The sequence below is a fragment of the Chaetodon trifascialis genome, chromosome 1 (genome assembly GCF_039877785.1).
Source record: "Chaetodon trifascialis isolate fChaTrf1 chromosome 1, fChaTrf1.hap1, whole genome shotgun sequence".
Taxonomy (NCBI): Eukaryota; Metazoa; Chordata; class Actinopteri; order Chaetodontiformes; family Chaetodontidae; genus Chaetodon; species Chaetodon trifascialis.
In genome coordinates this window covers 32182685-32202590 of record NC_092056.1, presented here as the reverse complement: position 1 = coordinate 32202590, position 19906 = coordinate 32182685, and the positions used below count along the sequence as shown (strand labels likewise).

General features: G+C 41.0%; 1 protein-coding gene across 5 annotated transcripts in view; it reads left to right on the top strand.

The window, feature by feature from the left end:
* The window catches only part of adamtsl3 (ADAMTS-like 3), a 315350-nt gene that overhangs the window by 2024 nt on the left and 293420 nt on the right, over positions 1 to 19906 (top strand). For all 5 annotated transcript variants that reach the window (XM_070967605.1, XM_070967624.1, XM_070967595.1 and 2 more), the window contains exon 2: positions 1938 to 2053. In XM_070967605.1, coding sequence (XP_070823706.1) covers positions 1988 to 2053 — 66 coding nt within the window. In that variant the 5' untranslated portion in view covers positions 1938 to 1987. The remainder of the gene's footprint in view (positions 1 to 1937; positions 2054 to 19906) is intronic.

Below are 19906 nucleotides of genomic sequence, written 5' to 3'. Positions count from 1 at the left end.
GAAAATACACCTGTAATCTTTGACTGTGAGTTGTGTCTTGATGCTCAGGTGACTGAAATGGTGCAGTCCTGCTTCATCCAGCTGAGACACTTAACCAAGATCAGGTGATTCCTTTCATTTGGAGATCTCTTAAAGGTCATCTGTGCTTGTATCTCCTGCAGACTTAACTGTTGCAACACACTTTTTTCTGGTATCAGCACAGCAGGTGAAACATGCAAAGACTACAGCTGATACAAAATACTGCTGCCAGGATTTTAACACATTCAGCATCAAGCAACCTCACACCAATCCTTGCTGTCTGTCAGTGGTACAGGAGCACCACAGGGGACTGTTCTGTCTCCTGTTCTCTTCACCTTGTACACCTCAGACTTCCAGTACAACTCCTCATTGTGCCACCTACAGAAGTACTTTCACGACTCAGCGGTGGGTGGGTGTATAAAGGATGGATGAGAGGTGGAATACAGAGCAGTGGTGGATGATTTTGTGGAATGGTCTGGTAGAAATCACCTGCTGCTTAACATGACCAAGACCAAGGAGATGGTGATTGATTTCAGAAGGAACAGGACGACCACACAACCACTGTGCTTCTGGGGGAGAATGTCACAGTGGTGGAGGATTACAAATACCTCGGAATGGACCTTGACAAGCGAGTGAACTGGAAAACTAACATCAACACTGTTTACAAGAAGAGGATGAGCAGACTCTATTTCCTGAGGAGGCTCAGATCATTCAACGAGTGCAGCAAGATGTTGGAGATCTTTTGCCAATCTATTGTTGCCAGTGCACTCTTCTTTGCTGCAGTGTGCTGGGAGAGCAGCATCAGAGCCGGCGACACCAACAGACTGACCAAACTGATCAGGAATTCCGGCTTCATTATTGGCTTCAAATTAGACACTTTTGAGGAGGTGGTGGAGAGGAGGACAGTGGACAGACTGTTATCCGTCATGGATAACCCTGAACATCCTCTTCACCACCTCATGGACAGGCAGTGGAGCTCCTTCTCTAACGGACTGCTCCAGCTCTGCTGTCACAAGGACCGCTTCAGGAAATCATTCTTGCCACAAGCAATTACACTGTACAACAGCAACTTAAGCAGTTAATCCACCAACCTTACAAACCCCAATATTTAAATATTATCTGCACTACTGCAATATTGCACATACGGTCTGCTGTTTACATTTATTTATCATCTGGAACTGCACAAATTTTTTGCTGTAAATACTTGTTTATATACTTAGTTATATTGTATTTTTATTATATTATTTTAAGATTGTATAATATGTAGTATACTAAAGTATGCTATATTATAATACATATTATAGAACTATATATTTAGTTATACTTAGTTAGATTTTTAGTTTTAACAAACTGCTGTTATTCCTGTTTTTTTTTTTTTGTCATTTTTTTGTTACTATTTTTTTTTCTTTTTTTAAATGTATACATTCCGTGTTCGTCTGTATGTTTAATTGCAACTGCAACAAAACAATTTCCCAAATTGGGATCAATAAAGAAGCAGTCAAAAGTTGCCTGTAACTTTTTGGAATGATTTGAAGGTTTTACTGCTTGTTTTTAAGTCCTTGAATGGACTTAGGCCTATGTGATCTGCTGACTATGAGGCTGATCAGCTATTGAAGACTCTGCATGATGATCTCAGGCAGGCAAACTTAGTATCCTTGTTTAAATCTCTTCTTAAAACTCACTTATCTTATGTTTATTTACTTTTGCTATTATTATTATTATTATTGTTATTATTGGGGGATTTATGTTGTGGGGTTGTTGGGGATCAAAATCCAGTCCTGTTAACCATTTTTTTCAGCATGGCTAACTGCACATGATATCATATTTTTGATCTAACGTGGTGTCACTAAAATATGAAAGTCAACAACTGTGCTGCTGCAAAAATGATTTAATTTGATGTATTCACTTGCTGTACACAGGTTGGGGCTCACCCAGCTGTATAGAGATCTTGACCTGAGGAAAAATCGAGATGAAGATGGAGTCATTCATCCTCTGGAGGACTGTCCTCATCTTCCTCACACTTTCCTCTGTCCAGGTACTAAAAATGGATGGATGGATGGATGGATGGATGGATGGATGGATGGATGGATGGGATTATTAGTTGACAGATGAATCCAGGTGCTGGATTTTCTATTTTCATTCTGTGTCTTGGCTGTACGAAACATGAGGTACACCTTCTTGATGTGCAATTGTAGACCCGCTATGAGCTTCAAGCAGAACCTCTGTACATTCAGTGTAGATTGCTGCTTTGACTACCTGGCTCCAAGTCGCTTTCATTCAGATCATCACATTCACAGGTGAATAAAATGAACATGGACCCAATTAGAGGAATGTTGTCAGGGTTCACGCACTGTGCACCCAGCCTCAAACTTCTCACTGCAGCTGCTGTCAGTTCTATTGGTTAACTTGATCCGTCCCATCCAAATCAAACTGCTTGTACAGGTCAAAGGGCCTTGAGGCAGTGTGGAGAGCCTGCTGGAGTTTTTGTGTGTGAGCTGGGGTGAATGTCACCTCTTTATTTACTGAATCCCTGACAAAAGGCTGCTGTTGACCTGGTGTTCTCCATGATCAACTCAGAAAAGGGATCTTTATTTGGGCCTAGTCTGTTTAGTGTTTGTGAGAGGACAAAAAAAACATATAGATGTTTTTTTGGGCTGGCTTTTTTTTTTTTACTCACTTCCTTGTTTGGCCTGAACCCTTTAGAGAAACAGGAATATTTGTTTCATCTATTTTCAGGGGGCTGAGACTTCAAATGTTGCAGTGTTTACTATTGATCGCTTGCTATTCTGGTGAACTGGGATTTTGAGTTTGAGGTTTGAACAAGTTGTTCACTGCTCATGAACTGTACACTCATCCACATGGAGTGTTGAAACCCTGAAAATTGATCTGAAAAATCCAATATAGGTTAAATACTTATTTAAAATACTCTGTAACATTAACAGCAGTTGTGGTCATGAATGAATACACAGGCAAGAACAGCTTAGAGTAAATATGCATGAAGTGAAAATGTAAAATAATCAATTGTTAGGGAAAATCTGAGATTAATCCATTGTTAATGCAAATAACTGCAAATAAGCAGTATTGCAGATTTGTGTGAGAAGAGCTTTGCATTACATAACATAACTTTGCATTAGATGCTCTATTATTGCTATCATTGTGATATTCTGTTTTTTAACCTGCTCTACATTTCCCATCAATGAAATACTTCAGATGTTTTGTTAAAGCCATTATGTGTACAAATTAAGAAAATATGAATTTGACATCCCCCAGCAGACATAGGTAGTAAACAGAGTGTACCAATTCTTGAGTGATGTTGAGATTGAAATGTGGCTAATTGTATGCCACTCTTTTTTAGTGTCATATGCTGATTCAGAATGGTAAACCACTTTGATTTCTGGTATGTCATCGGTGGAATATGTCAAAGATGACATGTCACTCATGTTCCACTGGCAGACACCACACAAGTGAATGGTCCAACAATGAAAAATGTAATCAGTAATGATTTTCAATGCTGTGCATTTTACACAAATGAAAAAAACAAACAAACAATGTAACCAGTAGTGAGTTTTAGAAAATCACATGAAAATTCTACACATAGAGGCTTTAAAGTAGTAGTGATGGCACAGAATTAGATACACAAATTTAGTAGTCCTGATACTGTATGGTTGTGAAATATACACATGTACATGTGCATTTTTCAGTGCCTTCCTTTGTTAATCCATAAATCTTTTTTCAAATCTCTACATTGGATGATTTTATACATTTGGAATAATTAAGAGTTTTTTTCACAAGATCCCTCTTGAGAGACCCAGATTTAATGGTGGTATGTCATTCCCTAATTTAGTTGTATGTTGGATTATGGATTCTTGCCTGCTTGTTTTGGATTTATTCACCTGTGTTGGACTGCTGCCTTCTAGTTGTGACCCTTGACTGCCTCACTATACTGTAAGCCTTTTGTATTTTTTGATTCTCACAATAGAATCATTGAACTGCACCAGCTTTCTTATCTTGGATAAGATAAGATAAGACTTTATTGATCCCACACTGGGGAAATTAAGTTGTTACAGCCAACAAATATTAAAAAAAGCAACAACAGCAAAAACAGTGACACAGAAAGGTCAAAATAAAAAAATCCAGGATAAAAAAATAAAAAAACCCAACGATGTATATGAACATTATGTATAGGTTATAAAAGCACTAATTTCCATAAAAAAATACTACTGCCCATAAAAATACTATTGCCATTATTCTTATGAGAAAAACTACCAATGTCACATATTGAAAATGTACTTGAGAAATACTGTTGCATAAAAAAAAAAACATTGTATATTTATGTACAATATGTACAGTTTCTAAAAAATACTGTTGCCAATATGGGGAACAATTTAAAAATTGAACCAGATGAAATGGATAAAGTGAGCATATATTAGCTTGGATAACAGTAGTACAGTAAAAAAAAGTATGTTTATGATGTAGAAATGGAAAGACAGCATCAACACAGTGCTACATTACATGATGCTGGAGTTAAACAGTCTGACAGCTGTTGGGATGAAGGACCTGCAGTAGCGTTCTTTCTTACACACTGGATGCAGCAATCTGTTACTGAAGGAGCTGCTTAAGCCCCCACTGTTTCTCTAGTAAATCTCTAGTAAACGTCTACGATTGCTTCAACAAATGAAACACAATGGTGCTTTAGTGGGGTGATATCTGGGCTGTTTCAGCTTGGGTGAGCATGGTGTTGGAAAGTACTATAGGTATCTAGGTTGATTATGCATGTTTATGCTCACAATACACTGTTTGCATGCATATATATGAGGGTAGATATGTGCACATCTTCACAAGTATTGTATATGCTATGTATGTTTGCAGTGTGCTAGTATAATGTGCCTACTGTGGTAAGTGAATGTTTATACAGTTCATGTGTTTTTTCATGTGTAATTTCTGAGGTATATGATGTGGCATTATTGGCATGAGTAACGTGGTATTTGTGTAACAGAACACTGGCTGTTTAACACTTAACACAATAACCCAGCAAGGTGCATATGGCATATTGGGTTGTGTATATGATATATTTTTTTCCCTTTTTGTAGTAATGTATTTTTAAGCGGCAGTGTCTGCAGCCTGTGGTGGCTGCTCCATGAGAAGTGTGCTTGTTGTTTGTTTTCTTCCACCAGGTCTTTGTAGATGTGAGCACAGCACACTTTTGAACATTGGATTTGACTAAACTCTGTTTTTCAGCATTTGGACATAGAGATTCTATGAGACGCTCATGTTGGCAGCAACAATAACAATGTGAAGGGCATCTCAGCAACGACAAAAAAGAAAACAAACAAACAAACAAAAAACTAGATAATGAGCTGGTGTTTAGAAGAGGCTGAGAGCCCAAACCCACAATCCGCCACATCTTAGTATTCTACTTGTGAGTGTCCAATCCTCTGAGAGCACCATTTTCACATGACATTTTCACTGTTCCTTGAAGGACGCCAGGGTTACCTTGCTAATTAACACTTGCTAACACAGTTAGCTCACACCTGTTGACCTAATTTTCCACAGTAGGAAGCAGGTTTTTATTTTAAATCAACATGGCTAGTTAGTCTACTACCTATTACTTGTGCTCTGGGATGTGAAAAAGCTCCTGCTGTCCTTTCTCTTTTTTGGAGCATCATGCGCGATACAAAGTATGGTATGGACTAAATTAGATTATGTTTGCTGTGCAGTGCAGACAATAAAGGAGAGTAAATTATCTGAAAGACTAAATTTGCTCTGATCAGTTGATCAGCTCTTGGATATGACATGAACCTTCAAGCCCCCTCTTTTTCAGCTACCAGCATGACATTCCTAAACTGGTCATCTTGGAAGCATAGCCTTTTGGGAGAGCACATTGCAATTATCTAACACGACCTCACTCCAAAGATAATGCAAGTTTGCTCAAATATTGGTAGGAACACATCCCTACCATCCACATGCAAACCCAGGCCCTTGAAACAAACTCATTTGGTTTGGTTTGTTGGCTGGTGTGAAAGCTGTCAGTCAAACTCAGCCAGACTAAGACTGCCTTTAAGTGGACTCTCGTGCAGTTTGTTTGTGGTCTTAATGAAAATGGACCAACCACAGGATTCTCTCAAAGTAAATATATGATGCAGAACAAATTCAAAAGCTAAACAACTTTTGAAGCCAACTCTTGATCATAGTTACTGTCAAGGAATCAATGTCCCAAGTGATGTCTATACATAATTATACAAGATCATTTGGTAACCATGGTCTTACTTATACATGTCATTATGTGAATGCGAGATTTTCTCTGCCATGTTAGTAAGGGAAAAGGAGTTAAAATGGAGGCATATTAAGCTTGTGTCATGTCATGTATTTTAGCAGTTCTTTATTAAAAAGTGAGTGAAAGTCACACAGTACGAGCTGCAGTTTTTGTTTCTACCTGTTTGCCATTAATTATAATGTTAATATGAGGTCCAGTGGCAGTTTCTGCTTATAATGACCGTATTTAATTTTTGGAAGCTCTTTGTGAAACCAGAGAGGAAAAGATGAAAGCGTGGTGTGCTGTCAGTCTCCAGAATTTGATTTGCCTATGTGGGTCCATGTAGTGCTGATGGTGCAGGATGACAAAACTGTGCAATGAATGAGTTACTGTCCAGTCTCAAGCCTGTAGTTTGTTTACAACTCAATGTGAAGAAACAAAAACACACGCCCACACACACATTAGGTTTTCATCACTTTTGGGGACATTACATAGACTTTCATTCATATCCTGGAGATTTACCCTAAACAAAAACTATAACCACTACTTGCCTAATCCTAACCCTAACCTTAACCTAACCTAACCTTAAACGTAGATAATACATGTGCACACATAGACACACACACACACACACACACACACACACACACACACACACACACACACACACACACACACACACACACACAAAGAACTAAAAGGCAAAAGTGGATCTTTTTTCCCTGCGTCAGGACCACACTACAACTGAGGAAGCAACCTAAGACTTCAAAAGATTTCTGGGAAGTAAACATTATGACTTTGCAACTAATTTTTCATCATGTCAGTATGTTTGATAATTCATTCTTTCATATTAACTTCCTTTTTAAAAATACAAAATGAATCTAGCCCTCTAAGCAGGGGTGGCGAACCTTTCCTCTATCAATGGCCATTTCAGTTTTTTATAACATTCTTCAAGGGCCACACTAAATTATTTAACACATATATTACACTGTGTTATGATTCAGTTATATCAATAAACTTTTAGCAGGATCCAAGAAGCAGATAAACAGCGAGAGAACCAAGGGAGCCGTTAAACAAACGGTTTATTAACAATAACCAAGAAAACCAAAACACTACAAAAATCCTTAAATAACTGTGAACACAAAATCAGCCCAAGAAAACAAAACATTCACTACACCATGGCGAGCGGGTAGGAAGAACGAAAACCTTGACTATAAGATAAACCAAACAAAAGACTCTGAACTATCACAACTAAGGCTAGGACAAGATCCGCACACAGGGGACTAGGACTACGAGAGAGTACAGGAAAGCTATGGCAACAAGTAATGGCTGGAAAGTCTCGGCAAGAAGGCTTTGACAATCTTAAATAATGACGAGAATCAGTGGAGATCAGCCTCAGGTGCGTCGTCTGCTCAACGCAGTGCCCGGCCACACCTCCACTCCAGACAAGGAGAGACAGTTACAAAAACAAAAAAAAACCACACAGAAAGAAAAGCCAAATCATAATCACACAGACTATAACACACTGACCTCTAATGGCTGGCACTGCTTCTGTTTGGTGGGACACCTGATACCAAATGTTAGTGATGATGATGATGATGATGGTACTAGCAGCTGGTCTTCCAGGTTTGGGACAGTCAGTCTTGAGTGGAACTGATTCTTTGCAAGAGTTCAAAAGAACTGCTCACAGTAGTAGGTTGTTCCAGTCAGAGATGCAAACTTTAGCACGTCTCCTCAGAAATGGATAACCCTGCATACAGTTTATAGAACTTGGGAGGTTGTTGTACCTAGGTTGTCAGGCACATCTGCTTGTTCCACTTTGAATAATTTAGTAAATATGTTCAATTCCTTTTGTTTTGTTTTCATGTCCTGGAACCTCTCGTCCAATGCCTGAAGGAGTTTTCACTGTCAGAACCATATTGAGATGTCATATCAGGCTTTTGTTCTTGCAGAATAGGAAAATGCACTGTTACCTCTTTCCAGTTTAACTTGCCACAGCTTTAATTTCACTTCAAATGGTTTCACATTTGAAAGCGGAGCTCAGAAGCTGCTAGAACATGAAGTTCGGCTCTGAGAGGTACTTGGTAATGTCCACTGTGAAGGCCAAATCACACAGATGCTTACTTCACACATTCTCCTTCTGAATGAGGGTTCAGCTATAACATTGTCTCTGTCACAGGGCACACTTTGGTTTCAGTCAACACAGTAAACAAAACAAAGCTAAATGAAAATACTGTTGAAAATAATGGAGTGACTTTTGAAGCACTGTGGTGTGTTTGGTTAAGTGTACAGGAGTGAGACAGTGTGGCCCAGAGAGGCAGGTATGCTGAGCGTCGAAGCCGAGTCAAACGATGAATGTCACAGTGAACATTCAGTAAGAGCTACTGTTTGACAGAAAATACCTGCTCCTCGGGAAGCAAAGAGAGTTCCAGAGTTTTGTGTACAGTACCAGCAGCTGAGTGTAGTGATGGTGGTTAGCCCTAAGGTTGACTTCAAGTTTGCTGTGTCTCCCCACAGATCCTGGAAACAGTCTGAAGGCAGAAACAGCTACTATTACATTTGTGAAAGACATGAGGGTAATAATCTCTTATTTTCAGTTTATTGTTCAGTACAAAGAAATAATTAGAGCTCCTGTAAGGACAGAGAACAGCTTACACAGATGTATTTAATAAGATATTTAAGTAATCATGACAGAGGTTTGTCAGCAGCAGTGTTTAGTGTTCTGCAGGTAGCTGCATAGATCTAAGAACGCATCATTTATATTTGCTTGGTGAAGACTGAGTAAAATTTCTCATGGAATACATTTATATCTACTATGTGAAGAGTTGAATTCAATGACCAGACTTTGTGTGCTAAATTGAGAGGTGAAGGAATGTTGTGGGTACAGTGGACAAACTGGGCAGATTGGGTGTAGATGAAATGGGGGTCATGGTGGTGGAGGGATAGGGTGCATGCTTGGCTAGTTGCATGGATTATCACAAGCAGATGTGGGATCAGAATCACGCCTGATTGCCTTTTGTTTGGGTGTTTTTCTAGGCGTGCTGTAGGATTTAGAGCTTAGCTGATTTTCTCTTTTCCTGAATTTGACCTACACACAGAAAAATAATGGTTCTTTAAAATGGTCTATGGTTCTTCCAAGAACCATCACCTACTAAAGAACCATTTTATTTGGTGAATGGTTCTTCAGATTCCTCATATGGTTCTTTGGAATTTTAAAAGGTTCTTGATTCCTATTTGAATTATTTAATGATGGGTAATGAGTTGACTTAATAGAAACCATACTGTCCCTGTTTCTTTTTTTTTGGGGGGGGGGGTACAGTATATGTTGTGCAACTGTACATTATAGCCTACATAAAAGCACTATAGGAACAATCTAACAATCTATATTAGGCTATTCAGCACTATCTTCATTATAGTTGTGGTGTCGAGGTGGAAAGATTTCTAAAACAATTATATTGAAATTGGCTTAAAGGAGGATTGAGAGAGAGTGGCAAACAAGATCCTCACATAATGACATCATGTCGATCCTCAAACAATGTTTTGACAACTCATCTGGTCAAAACAAATTCAACACAAAATTATGTTGAATGATTTAAAATATGGGTTAATATACATATATCAAAACTTTAAATGCAGTAAGAAAACCATTTACAGCTCAGCGTTGTTTTCAAAGTAATGGCGATTAATCCATTTCTGGCTAATAGAAAAGCAGAAAACATTTTTATTTTGTGCTCTTTTAAAGATCGGCATGTATGTGGTTTGACTTAGTTTGGTTGCCGTATGTAGCTCCAAAGATGGCTGACCTGTCTGTGCGCCGACTGCGCATGTGCGACTCACTTTGGGCATGTCATTACATGTCTAGCTACGATCTGATACTGACTCACAATGAGATGTAATGCATTATGAACTCACTCACTCACTCACTCACTCACTCACTCACTCACTCACTCACTCACTCACTCACTCACTCACTCAGTCAGTCAGTCACTCACTCACTCACTCACTCACTCACTCACTCACTCACTCACTCTATCGCACACTCTCTCTGTCTCACACACACTCACTCGCACACACAAACAAAATTGCGCCATCTGTCGGCCCCTCCCATTTCTTCCTCCGCTCTGAGCGAAGTTTGCGCCGCCATCAGGATTAACATATTATGAAGCCAGTGCAGGTGAGGTAAGGTTCTTTTCTACTTCTCACATGTTTTACTTGATGTTAGAATGTTTAACGGCGATGTAGAACTTGTAGTAGTTAAGTTTGGTTGTGACTATAACCTCAGGGGCAGAGGGAAAACACGACGCCATTGTGTGTTAGCAGCTAACTGCTAACATTCATTTGAGGTAACAAATGTTAGCTAAAAGCTAAAAAGGCATATAGTTGAAGATTACTTGCATGCAAACTAGTGTAAAAGTTCTGTTGAGTTATTGAAGACATTATGAGTAATGTGGCCTGTGTTACGTAAATGCCTATGGCAGGTTAATGTATTTAAACACGGTGCCAAACAGTAAGGGCTCTCGAGTCATGATACACACACATTTTAACCCGTTCACACGCTCACACCCCACACCTTGTATTTCTCACGCAGAGAAATTACCAGCATAACGCCTGCCAAGTTCCTATTTTTTTTTAACTGTGGAACAGGTAGAGGAATCAGTGATGTGATGTCGCGAACGAAACGGCTGTAGGATTAGGCTCTTGAAAGTAAACGATCGGAGCTCGCTCCTCCTTGGGAGCTGGAGCAGGAGCCGCCTTTTTTTCTCAATTTTTTTTTCAGTTCAAGCTACACGTGGTCAACTACATGATGCGTGGTGGCTTCTGTGTGTACGCGCAGGAGGGGGAGGGGCGGGGTTTTTCAGACACAGTGCACGCGTGCGCGCACACACCTGCGACCCGCCACCGCTTAATGTCAATGAAAACTTGAGAGCCCTGAAACAGCGTCAGTCCATATAAAACTACCACACTTTCATGGCAGGCAGTCAGTAAGCACATGAGCATTTTAAATGTACTGAGTTGAGCTCTGTATTTCCTTACAGAATACCGAAGAAGCCGTGTTGATGTTCTGATAGTAAATGAAGGCAGTGTGAAGACAAAGTAAGTGGGCTTTATCCTGTCAAACAACTGCACACACACACACACACACACACACACACACACACCCCTCCAATACTAATTTTTAGTCTGATGTGCAATGTTGCCATGAAGTTGTCTAAAAACGATTTATTTCATTGTGTTTGTCCAATGGAATTAGAGTTGGCTTTGATTTATGAAAAAAACATCATTGCCTTTGAGATATTAAAGTAACTGCTGCAGGACTAACATTTGGAAAGACTAGCATTGTGATCAAATAATTAAATATCAGTAGTATGGAGAATGCAGTATGGATAGCATTGTAATTCATACCACAGCCAGAGCTTGTAACTGGAGGGTCACCTGTACAAATCCCAGGACTGACAGGTGAAGGACTGCCCCTGAGGCACCTGACTCCCACTGCTCCCTGGGCACAGCAATGTGTGCTGCCCACTGCTCCTGCGCCTCGTGTGTGTGTTCACTAACACTGGTGTGTAAAAAGGACAGGTTAAATGCAGAGGTTAAATTCACTACTCACTGTTTCAGTTGTGTTTGTGCGATTAATTCAAATTTAATTTTCATTTCATTCATTTAATATGTGTAATTGTAATCCAATGCACATATTTGTATTGCGTTTTTAGATTATGTATGGTTTTATATCAATGATGGAATCTAGCTGCAAGCAACTCTAAATTCTATTTTAAATTTCTTGAAGAGTTACAGAGAGTTACAACCAAACCATTGACAGCCCAGTGGTTTTTAAACAAAAGATTGCAGCTTTACATAATTGGTAAAACCATAGTATTCACTGTTATTTGTGTCATTTGCAGGCCTGATGGTGAACACAGCCATCCTCCTCCTAACATCAGTCTTCAAAGAGAATGCTTTGCAGCCGTTTGGGATTAATAAGGTTAGTTTTGAGTTGATTTGGAGGGTGCAGGGGTGCAATAAAAAAGAATAAGCTGAATAACGTTTTTCAGATGAAGCAGGGACCTCCCACTACATATTGTATAAAATTGTGTTGCAGATTAAACTTTTTCATAGATTTCATAGACTTGTTTGACAGCAAATCATGAGCTTGTAGATCTGCTATGTCCGGTTAATGTTCCCCTCTTTAGAATAGGGATTCTAGGGTTCAAGTGACATTTGACGGCCTGGCTGTATTACCTCTGAGGACTTCCTAGGGGTCCTGGACCCCCTGTTGAAGACATGACCTGCAGTATTTATACATTATTTTACATGTGTAATGTTTGTATGAAATAAGTTATACATACTGAGGTGTGTTTCAATTACATGTAATAGGGTGTGCACAGAATATCATTGGACATTGTTTCTTTTTTATGGTGCCTTACAACAATAAAAGCTACAGAATAGAACAGTATTTTAAGTCTGAAATGTATTCTTTCAGGAGCCACTGAACCCAACACCCACTATCATAATCAGCAGCAGTGACGACAAGCCCCTGAATCACAGCACCAAAGTCAACATCAAAATGGACGGTTTCAAATTTGATTTTATGTTTATGTTTTTAAACTGTTTTAAAATGTTTGTAAGAAATTAAATAAAATGAGTAATAACTCATGTTCTCTCATGTTCATCTTTGACACCCCAAAGTGTAATGAGTCAATTATTACCCAAAGAACCATTCTTGGCTAAAGAACCATTATAAAATGGTTCTTTATTGAACCAATTGGATCCACCAAGAACCATTTTTAAAAAGGTTCTTCAGAGAACTTTTTATTGACAAGGTTCTTTGAGGAACCAGAAACGGTTCCTCAAAGAACCATTCTGTGATGGTTCTTTGAGACACCTTTAATGGTTCTTTATCGAACCATTAGAATAAATGGTTCTTTAAAGAACCTTAGTGTAAAAGGTTCTTTCTGGATCCAAATACGGTTCTTGTATGGAATCACTCTGAAAAACCATTTTCAGTTCCAGTTGGAACCTTTATTTTTCTGTGTGTAACATACCCCCTCCTTTTGTCACTGATATTTCACAACAATTTGTTTTGTAAGTAGAAATATTGGAGGAAAGAAAGAACAAAACTTCTTTATCCGCATCACACAAAACAGGAGAGGAGCAAAGAAAGGTACAATGGTAAAAAGTTTGTTATGTACAGTCATGTAAAGGGTAAATCCAAGATACTGCAGGGTGTCTGTGGTGGGCTGTCAGCATTGTTAGTTTATATGCTGTTTTTAAAACTCATAGGTTTACAGTAGGGCTGGGCCGATATCAATATCAATATAAAATGCGTTCAATAAAGCATTCGATAATTTTTTTTTCTTCGTCGGAAGAAACCTGAAGTTGCGAAGCGAGGTTGGTTGCATGAACAAAGGCACTCGCTCTCAGGTAACTGAGCAACGTAGGGAGTAATCGCTAATCAGTGAGAGAGACACGCTAACACGCCAATCATATAACATTATCAAGTTCGGTTGCGCCGTGTCGTTGTCACGTGTTTGTTGCTCCTCGAGGAGTGAGATGAGAAATAGAAAGTGAGCGCTGCAGCGAGCGAAGAATTCGTCAATAAAACAGGGAAAGTCAGCTCGCCAGTATAGAGTTTTTTGGATTTTATAAGTCGGACCGTAGTCAGACCAATGTGGTCTGTAACTTATGCAAGACTTTCGTCCCCACCAGGACCGGTAATACCACAAACTTGTTTAACCACCTTAGTTCACAACCACCTTAGTTCACAACCGCGCTCACTCTTTGGAGCGCAGCCGTATTCGCCAACGTCCGCCAACCGCAGCACCACCGCACAAGCAGCAGACCACCATGCAGAGGTATCTGCTTCAGTGCCTGATGACAAATCATCTAAAAGGCACGAAGACGTAACCGAGGCAGCGGCATATCATATAGCTAAAGACATGCTTCACTGAGCACTGTGGAGAAGCCAGGTTATAAACATCTCTAACACGTGCTTTTTTTTTTCTTAAACACACTTGCAATAAAAATATAATTGAATAGTTCATGTATGTTTAGAGTAAGAAGAGTGACTAAAGTTGTTCATATGTTGAAGCTGGTTTTATAGTTCAGTCAGTGTTACTCTACTGTCTATCATGTTTGTTTGTTTGTTTGTATGTCAGATGTCAAGTCTACCTCAGTTTCTGCTATGTTTCCAAAACACTGCACATATCTGAAAACATTTTATTCAGCAGAAGGTGAATCAGCTTGTGAACTTCCTGCACTAAACCTGCAGAAAAAAAGTTCGCAGGTTTCTGTCTGTTTACATTTTTACACTTTTTTTTACATTTATTATTTGAGTGTTTTCCATGGTTGTGTTGACATTTCCTTTCTTTTCTGCCTTGATAGCTGAGGGGATTATAATCAGAGGAAGGTTAAATTTAAAATAAAAATGTTTAAATTGAATGTATTTTTCTCCTGGTCCTTATTTTAAATAGGTCATTAAAAATATCAATAATTATCGATATCGACCAATATAAAACACTTATATCGCAGTAGAGTTTTCAGCCATAGCACCCAGCCCTAGTTTACAGTCCAGTATAACAGACTTGATTGTCATGGAATTTGTGCATTTGTCTAAGAGCTCCTGGACAAAGACTGCCGGGCTTCAATGAACGCTAAGGAAAAACATTTGGGAGATTGCAATGAAGTTTTCATCACCAGTCTATTTTTCTTCTGCTTTCAGGAGACATTCCCCAGTCTTGTTGTTGATTTGCAAAAAGGCTTTGGACACACTGAATCATACCATAATGTTGTCAAAGGTACAGTGCATGGGATTCAGATATACTGCAGTCAAATGGTTCACTTTTTACCTCACAGGAAATACTCAAGTAACAAATTGAGAGCTGCACTCCACTTGTGCCTATTTGTATGTTTCCTGTTGGCCTGGCCTGTCTGGTGCCAGTCTCTTCCTGTCATGCTTGCTGCAGGGGCAGCTGTCCAAACATAACCCATCTGCAGTACAAGCTGTGCCTTTTCCACTGTCACCCATTCTGCAGGCCGTGGACCCAGCCACTATCCCATCCTCATTCCCTCACCAACACCTCTGTAATTACAAGCAGAACTGGATGAAAAAAACAAGCTTTTCCTTCCATCTTCCTCTGAAAAGAGCATTGTCCGTGATGCCAACTAGGGCTGGGCGATATGGCTGGAAACTGTATCACGATATAAGTGTTTTCTATCGGTTGATATCGATAATTATTGATATTTTTTATGACCTATTTAAAATAAGGACTGGGAGAAAAATACATTAAATTTAAACATTTTTATTTTAAATTTAACCTTCCTTTGATTATAATCCCCTTAACTCAAGGCAGAAAGGAAATGTCAACACAACCATGGAAAACACCCAAATAATAAATATAAATAAAAGTGTAAAAATGTAAACACAGAGAAACCTGAGAACTTTTTTTCTGCAGGTTTAGTGCAGGAAGTTCACAAGCTGTTCACAATGTTTTCAAATATGTGCAATGTTTTGGAAACATAGCAGAAACTGAGGTAGACTTGACATCTGTAACATACAAAAAAACAAACATGACAGACAGCACAGTAAGATTGACTGAACTATAAAACCAGCCTAGACATATGAATAACTGTAGTCACTCTTCTTACTCTAAACATACATGAACTATTCAGTTATATTTTTATTGCGAGTGTGTTTAAGAAAAAAAAAAAAAGCACGTGTAAGAGATGTTTATAACCTGGCTTCTCGTCAGTGCTCAGTGAAGCGTGTCTTTAGCTATATGATATGCCGCTGCCTCTGTTATGTCTTTGTGCCTTTTAGATGATTTGTCATAAGGTACTGAAGCAGAGTAGCTCTGCATGGTGGTCAGCTGCTTGTGCGGTGGTGCTGCGGTTGCAGATGTTGTTGGACGTTGGCGAATACGGCTGCGCTCCAAAGAGTGAGCACGGCTAAGGTGGTTAAACAAGTTTGTGGTATTACCGGCCTTGGTGGGGACGACAGTCTTGCATAAGTTACAGACCACATTGGTCTGACTACGGTCCGACTTATAAAATCCAAAAAACTCTATACTGGCGAGCTGACTTTCCCTGTTTTATCGACAATTTCTTCGCTCGCTGCTGCGCTCCCTTTCTATTACTCATCTCTCTCTTCGCGAAGAATCAAACACGAGACAACAAGATGGCGCAACCGAACTTGATACTGTTACATGATTGGCATATTAGCGTGTCTCTCTCACTGATCAGTGATTACTCCCTACGTTGCTTGGTTACCTGGTTTCTTCCTCCGAAGAAAAAAAAAATTATCGAATGTTTTATCGAACGCATTTTTTATTCATTTTAGTTCTACGTGTTTGTAAATGTCTGGTGCATCAGAGACATGAAACATGGTAACTCTGGTGCTACTTTTTGATCACTTTTACAACCCGTGCAACTTTCTTCGCGTCTGTGGGTCCGTGAGAGACAATGGCTCCCATTGTTTACAGTAGGGATCAGCTGTGGGGGTGCCGTGCTGGGATCAAACGTCGCAACAGGAGGAGAGCTTATAGATCGACTCTCCCGTCCATCATCATGGGGAATGTAAGATCTTTCCCCAATAAGATGGATGAGCTGGCGGCGTTGACCCGACATTATCAGGAATACTGGTGGTGCATCATGCTACTGTTTTCAGAGACTTGGCTGGGAAGGCAGCACACAGACGCGACTGTAGCGCTGGATGGATTTTCACTCGTACGGGCGGACCGGACAGAGAGGAGCGGTAGGAAATGGAAATGGAGAGGAAATGAGGAGGGCTGGCAGTGTTTGTGAACGATAGATGGTGTAACTCCAGGCACATCACTATCAAAGAGCAGCACTGCTGCCCGGACATTGAACTGTTGGCTGTTAGTCTGAGGCCATATTATCTGCCGTGGGAGTTCTCACACGCCATAGAGGTAGCTGTGCATATTCCTCCTTCTGCTAACGCCGATGGAGCCTGTGACATCATCAACACTGTGATCAGCAGGCTGCAGACCCAGAAACCACAGGCCCTCTTACTGATCTCTGGGGATTTTAATCATGCCTCTCTGCCCTCCACTCTGCCCAAATTCATCCAGTATGTCACATGTGCCACCAGAGACAATGAAACACTGGACTTATTCTATGCCAACACCGAGGCGGCGTACGAATCATCACCCCTCCCCCCTCTGGGAAGAGCTGTTCACAACCTGGTTCATCTCCTGCCTGTCTACAAGCCCCTTGTTAACAGGCAACCAGCTGTGTCCCGCAGAGTGAAGGGGTGGTCTGACGAGGCTGAAGAGGCTCTGAAGGACTGCTTCGATACAACCGTGTGGGATATATTCACTGACTCTCATGAGGAGGACATCAACAGTTTCACGGACTACATAAACTTCTGTGTGGAGAACACTGTACCCACCAGGACGGTATGGTGTCACTCTAACAACAAACCCTGGATTAATCCTGACATTAGGGCTCTTTTAAAAGAAGAAGAAGAGGGCCTTCAAGTCAGGAAACAAAGAGGAGCTGAAAACTGTTCAGAGGGAGCTCAGAAGGAAAATCAGGGAGGGGAAGGACAGATACAGGAGGAGAATGGAGCAGCTGCAGGAGAACAACACCAGGGGAGTCTGGAGAGGCCTGAAAACCATTTCAGGCCACCAGAAGCCAAACTCTCAGGCAGTTGGGGATTCAAAGTGGGCAGATGAGCTGAACCCCACAGTATTCAGCTCACCGCCACCAACGCCACCCCCCACTGTTCCTCCCAGCCCACATCCACATCACAAGACACTCAGCCCCCCTGCTCCAACTTGTCTCTCATACCTCTCCAGGTGAGAAATCAGCTCAGGAGGCTAAAAACCAGGAAAGCTGCAGGACCGGACAGCCTCAGTCCCAGGTACCTCAGATCCAGCTCTGATCAGCTGAGCAGGATCATTGGACATCTGTTCAGCCTGAGTCTGAGACTGGGAAGGGTGCCACGCCTTTGGAAGATGTCCTGCGTGGTACCTGTGCCAAAGACCCCACATCCTAAGGAATCTAGCTGCTACAGGCTGGTGGCAGTAACATCTCACCTCATGAAGGCCTTGGAACGGCTGGTCCTTGCCCACCTGCGCCCCCTGGTGAGCTCGTCCATGGACCTGCTGCAGTTCGCGTACCAGCCTGGCATCGGAGTGGACGATGCCCTCATCTTACTCCTCCATCGAGCTCTGTCTCACCTGGAGTCACTTGGGAGCTCTGTTGGGGTCCTTTTCCTGGACCTCAGCAGTGCTTTCAGCACCATCAGGCCAGCCATCCTGAGAAACAAGCTGGAGCTTTCAGGAGTGGACCAACACCTCACATGCTGGATAGTGGACTACCTCTCCAACCGCCCACAGTATGTGAGGACATGGGACTGTGTGTCAGGGACTGTCCTCTGCAGTGTGGGGCCCCCTCTTCACCCTCAATACAGCTGACTTTTCCCACCTGTCACCCACCTGCCACCTGCAGATCACAGATGGGGACGATAGGTCATACAAAGGACTCATCCAGGATTTATTTTTTGGACTGTTGTCAGCAGAACCACCTGCTGATTAATGCGGATAAAACCAAGGAGTTGGTTGTGGACTTCCGTCGGCACCCGTACTCTCCCCCCATCACCAGTGAACATCCAGGGAAGGGACATTGAGATGGTGACATCTTATAAGTACCTGGGTGTTCATCTGAACAACAAACTGGACTGGACTCATAACACCACTGCACTTTATAAAAAAGGACAGAGCAGACTCTATCTGCTCAGGAGGCTGAGGTCTTTTGGGGTGCGTGGGGCACTCCTGAAGACCTTCTATGACCTGTGGCCTCTGCCTTGTTCTATGGAGTAGTCTGCTGGGGGAGCAGCATCACAGCAGCTGACAGGAAGAAGTTGGACAAACTCATCAGGAAGGCCAGCTCTGTCCTGGGATGCCCTCTGGAATAGGTGGAGGAGGTGGGGGAGAGAAAGATGACAGCCAAGCTGTCCTCCATGACAGTCAATGACTCCCACCCCCTCCAACCCCCCTCCCAACAAATTTCCAATTTTTCTGATTAACTGCCATTTCAAGTTTTCAAAGATTCTTCAATGGCCATACTAAGTGGCGCCCCAAAACACTGGTGTCTTTTCAGCATTTTGAGTTAATTACAGATTCTGAAAGTGTAGTTTCTAAGCTCTCTGACGATGTCTGAAAATATTTGAAGAACATGTGGCCATTTGAATGTAGGCACTCCTCAAACTAGTTTAGTGAGAAATCCAGCTGGAAAGATTCTCATCTACCGGGGTGCATCTCATTTACATAAGTCCAACCCCCTACTGGTCTAGCTATCAGTGACATCTGGTATCTGTTAGCCCGCAGGACAGAAACTATTGTAGTAGTTTGAACAATGGTTATCAAATGGAAATTCTTTTGTTACAAAAAGCCCCTGAATAAAAATGAAAACCAAGAAAGGTAATATACTTAAAGGTTAGAAGGAGCAAATGCAGATACTTATTTCTAATATTAAATAAAATAAAATAAATTCTGTCACTCTGTGGTGCAGTGGGATGGATCAGTCTCTGTTTGATTATGTCAGTCAGAGTGTTTTTTGCCAATTCTGAAAAGGAAAAGAAAACCCTTGTTTCAGATCATGGGTCATGCTAACAGG